Source organism: Grampus griseus, assembly GCF_964374135.1.
Source record: "Grampus griseus genome assembly, chromosome: 19".
NCBI classification, from domain to species: Eukaryota; Metazoa; Chordata; class Mammalia; order Artiodactyla; family Delphinidae; genus Grampus; species Grampus griseus.
Genome location: NC_139013.1, coordinates 15218540 through 15230135, shown reverse-complemented (window position 1 = coordinate 15230135; position 11596 = coordinate 15218540). Strand labels below are relative to the sequence as shown.

The following is an 11596-nucleotide window of genomic DNA, read 5'->3' as shown; positions in this document are numbered from 1 at the left end:
AGATAAATTGTGGTTACTCCCACATTGCCCACGTTGCCAGGATACATATTAATAGCTACCTTATATCATACCCAAACCATGTGAGGGACCATTAAACATCTTTATCCTTGCCCCAAGCCCAACAAAATCTCAAGTATCCTAATTTTCAGTGATAACATTTCATCAACTGTTTCAGGTATTCCTTAGTTATATCTGTCATTTAAGCAATACTATCTCTGCTTTCCTTGCTTACATACTGCATATGTGTATTTCATGTTTAAGGTGTTCCGTGTTTAAAAGAGCCAACACAAGTTATTTTATGAAAAACCTGACTTTGTAATTTTACTATTTACCACTGGTGCATAACAAAACACCATATTGTCATACAAGGCAGTGATAACAACATAACCTGGCATTTATTTAGCTCTACTTTTTTTTTTTTTCCCAGTGTTTTCATCTAAATTTTTAAACTTCAGTGTACATTAGAATCATCTAGAGGGTTTATTGCTGGGTCCCATTTCAAGAGTTCCTGATTCAGTAAATCTGGCATGATGGGGGCTGAGAATTTGAATTTCTAACAGGTTCCCAGGTTGCTGCTGTGCCAGGGGCCACACTTTGAGAACTGATGGTCTTCACAGCAGCTCCACTGGGTAGTAGAGTATTATTTCTCCATTTTATATCTAGAAAAAATGAGAGGTAAGTGACAAGCTTAGTGTTTTATATCTATTTAGTGGTGAGCTAAGACTATAAAGCAAGTTAACGGCTTTTTGTGACAACTTCAGTGTAATAGATGGGAGAGATGGCGCTTGCAAACTTCGGCGAATAATTTGCCTACTTACCTGTTGCATGCCATTTAGTAGATACATAATGAATATCAAAACAACATGCTGCTGCCGTCTTAAGATCTAACTAGTGCTCTTGTGTGTGCTGGGGAGGCAGGGGAAGTGTACGATGTGGCTGAAGATACAGCCATGTAGCATATAATGTAAGGGTCATAGGCCATTGCGTCAAAGACTTGATTTATTAAGCACCATGAGAATCTGCCAAAGGAGACTTGAGTGTGGCAGTATGATTGACATTTTGACAAGATCATTTGATGTTTTGTGAAGAGTGGGTTGAAATGGGAGCAAGAGTAGAGAGGCAGAGTGGCCATTTTAGAGGCTGAGTAATCAATCACTGAAGCAAGGTAACAGAGGTTAGGATAGAGATGTTGCATTGGAGATGGATGGAAATGGGTAGTTGTGAGATTTACTTGGAGGCGAGCTGACAGGACTTATGAAGTACATGATAACAGGAAGACATCAAGTACAATGCCAACTTTTAACTTCTACAGCTAGCTGATTAAGATATTAGGGGCCATGGAGAAGCAGTTTGGGAGGAAATAGAATCAGGAATTGGTTTGAGAGGGACTTCCCTGGCCGTCCAGTGGTTAAGACTTCCAATGCAGCCGGGAAGCTTAAGATCCCACATGCTTCGCGGCCAAGAAACCAAACATAAAACAGAACCAATATTGTAACAAAAATTCAATAAAGACTTAAAAAATGGTCCACATCAAAAAAAGAAGTTTCCTTTAAGAAAAAAAAAGAATTGGTTTGAGGTGTGTGTGTTAGATTTGAAAAGCTTGTTTGACACTAAGTGGGAATCAGAGAATTTGGAATCATAAGCCTTCAGATAGTATTAAAGACAGGTGATAGGATAAGATTCCTGAGGTAAAGTACAGTCTTTAGAGGAAATAAGAAGGCCTAGATTTGAGCCTTGTTACTCTCCAATGTTTAGAAGTCACGCAGAGGAAAGAAAAGCAGCTGATCTCCTATGCTAATGAGGCAGGAGCCTATTTAGAGTATGGTGTCTTAGAAGCCAAGGAAACTAAGTATATGAAGATAGAAATGGTCATTCTGTTGATTTTACTACAAAATTAAATGATGAGCCAGTGTCCTTTAAATTTGGCAGTATGTAGGCCACTGTAAACCTGTTCAGAAGCCTTTTTGGTGGACTGCGGAGGTCATAAACCACATTGCTTTAGCACAGGGTAAATTGATAAGAACTTGGCTCTGCTCTCAGGTTTGAAAACTGTTCCTGCCACTATTTCTGAGGCTTTCTGCAAGTTTTGTAGCATTTGTGCCTCAGTTGCCTTATCTCCAGTACATCATCTTCTCATAGAGTTGTAAGGATTAAGAAATAATTAACATTTAAAAAAAATCTTAGTACTCAGCACGTTAAGTGCTCGATAAATGTTTATCATTCTTAAAGGGTGAACGTAAAGATAGGAAGAGTGGCAGCACGAATAGACTACCCTTTAAGTGTTTCACTAGAAGCCCAGAGGTAAGTTAGTTTGAGGCAGATGTGAGATGAAGGGAGTTTTGATTCTTTGGTTTTGGTTTGTTATTAAAGCTGGGTAGAGTATATTTGTAAACTGTAAGGTAACACGTCAGGACAAAAGTATTTGGGAGGCCGGGAGAAGATGAGCTGTTGCAGAGATGACCCAGTTAGTGGTTGATAGGAACTGGGTTACTTTCCCTGAACAGGAGGGAAGAGAATATAAGTGTCAGTGGAAGCAGATCTGAGAATTTGGTGGTGGGGAGAATAAAAGGAAGTTTCTGTTTGGTTAATTGTATTTTCTCAGTGAAAGATGAAATTGGTTAGATCGAAAGCGGAGGAAGGAATGTGCAAGATTTGAGGAGATAAAGGAGGTCTCTCATACTGAAGTGTTGAAGCATGCTTATAGGTCCCCAATGAAATATATCTTAATTAAGTCTCGAACTTTTCAGTAAAAATTCCTTTTTCCTCAACAGTCACCCCTCATTTCAGACATTCCTAAGATGTGTCCAATTTGAACTGCGTGCCCTGGGGCAGGGAAGGAGGGTATTGTGGAATTGACCCAGAACATACTAATGATGGCTTTTCTCTAATGATTATTTTTCTACCCTAAGATGAATATCAGACTTGAGAGACATTTATTCACATACGAGTATCACACATGAAATTTTGAGAGTATGTTATTGAATGAAAGTTCTATATAATGAGATTGTCATCCTACAGAACTGAAAATGCAGATGGTTAGAGGAGTGAACTTTAGGGCACATCTGCATTAGCTGTGTTAATTAGCATATGCAGCCAGGGAATTCCTAGCAATGCTACATCAGGAATTTTGTAGAAAATAGGTTGATATGTAAAACAGAAAATACCGGAGACCAGACTAAAATATACCAAGGGTTGAATATTTATACAAAAGGATGTTTAATATAAATGTTTTTATTAAGTAATAGTGACTATAAAACCATGATAATGTCTGTTTTGTGGCGTTAACAAAACTAAAGTATTGAGACGCAAACTTTTGTGAATGAGTTTCTGGGTTAAAACATTGTAAGATCCTTTTATTTCAGGAAGATGGCAGATGCACTGATTTAAGTGTACGTGCTGAAATAACCAGGGTAGCCACTAAGAAAGGGAAGGAGGGGTGGCAGGGAGAGAAAACTTCTAAAGTAGAAGAACATAATGGAGTGAGAAAAAAACCAACCCAAAGAAAGGCAGGAAAATGAGGAGGAAACAACAAAAATGGGAGATAAGTAGAAACCATATAATGAATAGTAGAAATAAATCTAAGTACATCATTAATCAAGGAAATGTAAATAGGCTCAACTTTTCAGTTAAAAGTAAAGATCATGAAATAGGATTCTTTTGTAAAAGCAGCTATAAGCCATTTTACAAAGTGTATCTCTAAAAAGATAAGAACAGAAAGGTGAAAAATACAGAAAAAGATATGCCAGGCAAATGGTATCTAAAAGAAAGCTGTCGTATTTAAATAACAGACAAAGTAGTCTTGAAGGAAAACATTACTAGAGATAAAGTCACTAGAGAACAGTAAACATTTCAATTCACTAAGGAAGATATAATTCTAATCATGTATGTTGCTAAATAATATAGCCTGAGAATATTAAACAAATTAAAAGAACTACAGAGAGAAATTGACAAATTAACCAGGTATTTTAAAACTATCAGGAGCAAAGCCAACGCAAGAGAAACTCATGATCATTTCCATCATTTTTTAATCCCTTATTATTGAATGCCTAAAATGATGGGAGATGGAGTTCTTTGAAAGAGATGGGAGCTGGCCCAAATTGTGTCATGCCCTAGACCTGGCTTTTCCTACTCAGGGCACTATTTCCTCACCCATCAATTATATATAACCATTCAGGCCTGGCCTTCTCAGAGGGCTATGTGTAAGTTGCACATTTTATTACCCTCAGGTCACTTCCTCCACTGCCCTCGTGTTTTTACAGTGCAATAGAAATACAGAATTTTCTACAGTGTGATAGGGAAGGCAACAAAACAAGATGTAAAATAAGTAACCATTTCTATACAAATATACTTTCTGTACACGTTCAGAATAAAATATGAAGAAGGATGGTTAGCAAATGTTAGAGTGGTAATCCTGAATAGCTGGGATTATGGATGATTTTGAGTTTTTTCCTTTTATTTTTTTCTATCTTTTAAAAAATGTGTCTTTATTTTTTCTATCTTTTATTGTGTACCAAAAGTGAACAACAAAAGTCCATTTATGGCATTCCTTGTAGAATTCCTGTTTGGCCAATTTGGAGTCCTACTGGAATAAGTTTGGTAGTATTTTAAGCTTTCAAATCTGATTGCATAAATGAAAGTGACATATACTTTCCCTTTTTAAACTTAAGTTTATAATGCACATGATATGTGCTCCTTCGTTACTATTCTCTACCATTGTGAAAGTATGTGACAGAAGAGGCGGACAAGCCAATTGGGTAAGTTTTCCATGCAGATAATGATAATGGAACTAGAGAGAGAGAAAATTCAAAAACTGCTGTTGAAGTTTTCCGTCACTGAGGAATGTTTGTTTCTTAGGGCTGCCATAGCAAAGTACCACAAAGCTTAAAACAAGCCACCAGATATTTTGATAAGCCACCAAGTTTGTGGTATTTTGTTCTTCTCTCACAATTATGGAGGCTAGAAGTCCAAAACCCACAGGTGTGATCAGGGCCATGCTCCCTCTGAAGGTTCTAGGGAAGAATCCTTCCTTGCCTCTTACAACTTTTGTAGCCCCAGGCATTCCTTGGCTTGTAGTTGCATCACTCCAATCTCTTCACATGATCCTATTCCCCTTGTCTCCTCTGTATGTCCAAAACTTCTCTTTATGACAAATTATTGGATTTAGGGCCCACCTGAATCCAGTGTGATCTCATCTTAGCTTGACTACATCTGCAAAGACCCTATTTCCGAATAAAGTCACATTCACAGGTATTGGGGTTAGGACTTAAACATATCTTTTTGGGAAGCATAATATAACCCACAACCTGGAAATCAGTAAACCTAGTTGAAACAGCAGTTTCTGTGAAAATAAGCATAGATACATAAGTCCTTAAACCTACCAGCATGAGTTACAGCAAGTCTAGCTGAAATGCAACAATTTAAAAAAAAAAAAAAAAGCTTAGATCCATAAGTTTTTCTCAAAACTATATTCCCAGAATGAGTTTTGAACAGGTTACAGTAGTTTGAAGTATAGGAAGTGTAAGGCCAACTGGCCCGAGGCAGGGGAACACAATATTCACAGGTTGCATCAGACCGAAGACCACCCAGTTCCAGAAACTGCCTTGGAGACATTTCGGACCACCCAGTTCCAGGAACTGACCTGGAACCCAGCCCAGCCTTACCGCCTTTCGAGGGGCAGGACTAACGGTCCCCCAGGATACCCGAAAAGACCACCAAATAAGGAATACCCTGCGCCCTCCCAGATTCACCACACCCCTTTCCCTTTTTCCCCTATAAAATCTTGCCCGACCCTCGTCCCCGGGTGCGACTTCTCTGGCCCCTTTCTCTCGGACCAGTGAACCTCGCCCGGGAGCGCTCCCTAATAAAGCTCACTTGAAGCTTTCTGTTTCGCGGTGCCGTTTGTTAAGATCCGACCTTACAGGAAGGGATATAAGCATATGACATAGCTCTCACTGAAGGACTTTTATATGAGAATGAGGGACACAAATGTGTAGGCAATAAAAAATAACACCCACCCTTTTTCTGGGATCCGTGGGATGTGAAGCATGGGAAATGAGCAACATCAACTCTAGAGGCCTAAAGAGGAAGAGAAATCCTTAGAAAAAGTATGGCTAAATTAAGGCAGAAAATGGAGGTAAAACCTTTACTGTTGAGGTTTAGCACATTTGCAGTGTTTGTGATACAACTGGCATTTCCAAGGGCAAAATGAAATGTAGGCACAGACAGTATTACAGCGGAAGTGCAGGTTAATATGGTTGACTGTAAACGTTGTGCTGACAGGACCGGAAAGTGGGGCTTAAGAGGTCTCACAGTTCTGTTTGGCTTTCTGGTGTAAGGACTCTGGACCATTGCAGACAGTCATCCATCCTTTTCACATGTAACCAGAACCAATTTTTATTCTTCCTAACTTCATTTAGTGGAAACAGTGAAATGATTCCCTGGGTTGCTGAGTTAATTGGGAGATTCCAGTCTGATACATAATCCAGGAAGGAAATTGCCAGAGAAGCAAATTTTTTGAGATGATAGAGCTATGCAGAATGTGGTCTTTGGGTAAACATGCAATCTCCATTTATCTCCCAGAGAAATCTGAAAGACAACTTTGTTTATCTCATTGCTCTATGAAGAATAAATGTCTATCATTCTTCAATTCTTGAAAAGAAAACTGAACTCCTTACCACATTATTCAAGGTCTTTCATATTTTATTTATTTTGTAGTTTTCTAATTTGATCTCACTAATTTAGAGCATGTACTTTATATGTCAACTAAACATAGATTGCTTAATGGTCCCAGAACTTGCTTTGCTCTTTTCCACATTAGCAACATTTCTTGTACCTTTTCCTCTGTTTGGAATGTCCATCCATTATAATTGTCAATTACCAGCTATCAAAATACATTCATCAAAGGCAAAGATCAGTTGTCACTCTTCCACTGAGCCTTTCCTATTCTTCTCTGCCTTTTTCCTCTCAGGAATCATAGGTTTTTGTATAATAACTACCAGTCACTGAGTCTTTTATAATGTGTCAATATTCACATCAAGTTTATGAAGTGTAGTCACTTATTTCCATTTTACAGATGAGGAAATAGAATTTACATAGCTAGTAGTTAACCATTTTCATTTTTTTTTTTTTACAGATGAGGAAATAGAAGTTTACACAGTTAGGAATTAACCATTAGTTCTCAAACCATTATTGTAACAGAGCATCTTTAGAGATAAATTGGGAAGCTAAAGGCTATTTATTCCAATCCCTTTACAAGTGAACAGAGGCCAATAAAATGAAGCAATTGGACTCAGCAACTATAATTAGCAGGATGGATATGGCAGAGTACCAAATCAGTCAATCTTAACAGCTTGATAAGGACTGAGAAAAATGACACAGATTATGAAAGGAAAAACATAAAAATACATCCAGAATATGCTCTATATGTATAATAGACATTTAAAAGAGCCAGAAAAGAACAGTATATTGGGCTTCCCTGGTGGCGCAGTGGTTAGAAATTCGTCTGCCAGTGCAGGGCACACGGTTAAAAATTCGTCTGCCAGTGCAGGGCACACGAATTTCAGTGGTTAGAAATTCGTCAAGCCCTGGTCGGGGGAGACCCCACGTGTCACAGAGCAACTAAGCCTGTGTGCCACAACTACTGAGCCTGCGAGCCACAACTACTGAAGCCTGTGCGCCTAGAGCCTGTGCTCCACAAGAGAAACTACCACAATGAGAAGCCCATGTACCGCAATGAAGAGTAGCCCCCGCTCGCTGCAACTAGAGAAAGCCTACGCACAGCAATGAAGACCCAATGCAGCCAGAAAAAAAAAAAAAACAGTATAAGATTAAGTAGTCATTTAAAAATAATAGAAGAGGGCCTTCTGCTTCAGGAAGATTGAGTAGGTGTACTTTTCCTTATTTCTCTTGCTGAGAACAAATAAAAACACTGAATATTTACAGAAAACAAACAAGACTTTGAAAGGTGGGCATGGTTGGAACCATGGGACCTAAGGAATAAAATCGTGGTTAGTTTTCTGGGTTTTCTTTTTGCCTTGTACATCTGAGACTCTTGGAGCTGAAGAAGCTGGCAACCCTGGAATGCCAATTGATGTAGAAAGAAAAAGCCTCAGAAAAAAGCCCGTTCTCTAACCAAAGAACAAGGAAAGGGACAGCCTAATAAGACAAAAAAATTTTAGATAATAGCTGCTCTACTCAAGCCAAACACCACAGAAAAGAGGGGCCCCACCCATACCAGCAAAGGCCGTATAAAGCCTCACCAGGCTGTAAAGGTGCTCCAACCCTACCTCTCCTTCACAGGGGTGGTTTCAGAAAAGGACGACTAAGGAGTTGGGACTTTTATCCCCACTGGGTGGTAATGAGACAGCACTCCCACCCATGGTGTCAGTGTAGACCCTTTGGGGAGCTAGGACTTCTACCCAGCAGTAATGAGGCACCTGCATCCCTCAACCTCTCTACTGGGTGGTCTCAGGGAGACCTACTGGAAAGTCAGTACTTTAACCACTGCCCAGTGTTAATGAGACCACACAAACCCCTGTAGTGTCAGTGGAGACCACCTGGGGGACGGTTATAATATATAGTCTTATCCATCCCAGAAATGGTGATTACCAGTGGATGCCTAAAGGGGAGTTGGAACTTCCATCCCTGTTCAGCAATAACAAGGAGGCCTTCCCCTCCTCAGGTGTCAAAGAAGGCTGAATTGGGAACCTAGACTTCTACCCACAGCTGGCAGAAACAAGGTCTTGTCTCCAGCTCTCTCAGCTATGACAGTATCAGAGGAAGCCAGCCCAAACTGAAGGTTTAAATAAGATCTAGTCTCATAATGCCCCAAATGTCCACACTTCAATAGAAAATTACAGGAAAACTAGAAAATTTCACAAAATGGGGAAAATCTCAACTTGAATAAAAATCAATATAGGCATCCCTTGGAGATATTGTGAGTTCAGTTCTAGACCACCGCAATAAAGCAAATATCACAGTAAAGTGAGTCACACGAATTTCTTGGTTTCTCAGTTCATATAAAAGTTATGTTTACACCATACTGTAGTCTGCTAAGTGTGCAACAGAATTATGCCTAAAAAATGTACATACCTTAGTTAAAAAATGCTGTCATCTGAGCCATCAGCAAGTTGTAGTAGTAACATCAAAGATCACTGATCACAGATCATCATAACAAATACAATATTAATGCAAATGTTTGAAATATTGCAAGAATTATCAAAATGTGACACAGAGACTCAAAGTGAGCAAATGCTGTTGGAAAAATGGCATTGATAGACTGGCTCAAGGCAGGGTTGCTACAGACATTCAATTTGTAAAAAATGCTATATCTGTGAAGCACAATAAAGTGAAGTCCAATAAAATGAAGATGTTTTGCTTTGAACCTAAAACTGCTCTAAAAAATAAATTCTATTAAAAATATCAATAGATGCCAACACAGATGACAGGTTAGAATGATCTGATGAAGATTGTAAAGCAAACATCATAAATATCCTTTAATGAGCAATTAAAAGCACATTTGAAACAAATGAGAAATAGAAAGTTTGAGCAAGAAATAGAAAACATGGGGCTTTCCTGGTGGTGTAGTGGTTAAGAATCCGCCTGCCAATGCAGGGGACATGGGTTCAAGCCCTGGTCCTGGAAGATTCCACATGCCACGGAGCAACTAAGCCTGTGCACCACAACTACTGAGCCTGCGCTCTAGAGCCTGCGAGCCACAACTAATGAGCCTGGGTGCCACAACTACTGAAGCCCGTATGCCTAGAACCCATGCTCTGCAACAAGAGAAGCCACCGCAATGTTAAGCCCGTGCACTGCAACAAAGAGTAGCCCCCGCTCTCCACAACTAGAGAAAGGCTGCACACAGCAATGAAGACCCAACCCAGCCAAAAATAAATAAATAAAATAAATACATTTATTAAAAAAAAAATTCCCTTTAAAAAAAAAAAAGAAATAGAAAACAAAAAGAAGAACCAAATGGAAATTTTAGAATTGAAAGATAGAATAATTGAGGGCTTCCCTGGTGGCGCAGTGGTTGAGAGTCTGCCTGCTAATGCAGGGGACATGGGTTCGAACCCTGGTCTGGGAGGATCCCACATGCCGCGGAGCAACTAGGCCCGTGAGCCATAACTACTGAGTCTGTGCGTCTGGAGCCTGTGCTCCACAACAAGAGAGGCCACGATAGTGAGAGGCCTGTGCACCACGATGAAGAGTGGCCCCTGCTTACCACAACTAGAGAAAGCCATTGCACAGAAACGAAGACCCAACACAGCAAAAATAAATAAAAATAAATTAATAAACCCATACCCCCAACATCTTCTAAAAAAAAAGATACAATAATTGAAAATATAAAAAACAAAACAAAACTCAGTGGATGGGTTCAATAGCAGTGTGAAAGGTACAGAGGAAAGACTCAGTGAATTTGAAGACAGACAATGGAAATCATTCAGTTTGAAAGAGAAAATGAACTGAAAACAAAAACAGATCTAATATTTGTGTCACAGGGGTCCCACAGGGAGGGGGAAAAAGAGGGCAGGGCTAAATAAATAGTTGAAGAAATAATGGCTGAAAATGTCCCCAGTATGGCAAAAGACATACATACAGATTCAAGAAGCTGAGAAAAACTCAAACAGTGTTAAAAAAAAAAAAAAAAAAGATCCCAGCCAAGACACATTATAATCAAACTTCTGAAAACTAAAGAAAAAATCTTGAAAGCAAAAAGAGAAATGACACCTTATCTATAGGAGGAAACAATTTGAATGACAACAAATTTTTCATCAGAAATGGAGGAAGTGGCACAGCATTTTTCAAGTGGTGAAAGAAAAAGCAAAACTGTCCAACCCAGAGTTCTCTACCTAGTGAAAATATCCTTTAGGAATGTTTATTCAAATGTATAAATCCTAAATGTGTATGTACCAAACAACAGAGCTGTAGAATATGTAAAGCATAACTTGTAGAAATGGGTGTGATGTCACTGAGAATGGTGGAGTAGGGGGCTCCATGGATCCATCCCTCCAATGAAGCAATGATTAAGGTGGCAAAAATTGTCAGAATCAACTTTTCATAACTATTGAATCTAATTTAAAATTTACAAAAACGAAGGGAGTACTTAACGAAGAAGCTGCTAAATTTCAGTAGAAGGAATTGTGGCATTTGGCATACCAACCTACTAAATCGCACCTCAGAGGTGACTGTGGGTATGGTGGCCTGCATTCCTCGTGCAGCTTGTTGGTGCCATAGTGGACAATACAGACTTGTTCCCAAAGAATTGTGCTTATTTTGACCTGTTTGGTGGCTCCCTGAGTGATCAGCACAGGGACTTGCCTTTGTTTCTCCTCTCCCCTCTCAGAACTCTGTAAGGGTTGGAGTGGCCCCCTGGGAGGCTTTTGTCAAAAGTATTCAAAGGCATATACTACACACAGCTATCCATGAAAAAAAAATAATAGAGCAAGCAGCAGACAGACTGAAAAGCCTAGGAAGCAAGAGACTGGGGAAGAGATACATTTCAATATTTACTACAAAGCAAAACAGTGTGTTACTAGAATAATGATAGAGATAGATCAATGGAATAGAATGAGTCCCCAGATAAACCCATACA

The 11596-nt window shown here is 39.3% G+C and overlaps 1 protein-coding gene across 2 annotated transcripts in view; it reads right to left on the bottom strand.

Annotated features, from left to right (window-relative positions):
* Window positions 1–98: 98 nt before the first annotated feature.
* The window catches only part of LOC309837135 (zinc finger protein 567-like), a 95633-nt gene continuing 84135 nt past the window's right edge, over window positions 99–11596 (bottom strand). For both annotated transcript variants that reach the window (XM_082677503.1, XM_082677502.1), the window contains exon 6: window positions 99–659. In XM_082677503.1, the coding sequence (XP_082533629.1) occupies window positions 514–659 (146 nt within the window). In that variant the 3' untranslated portion in view covers window positions 99–513. The remainder of the gene's footprint in view (window positions 660–11596) is intronic.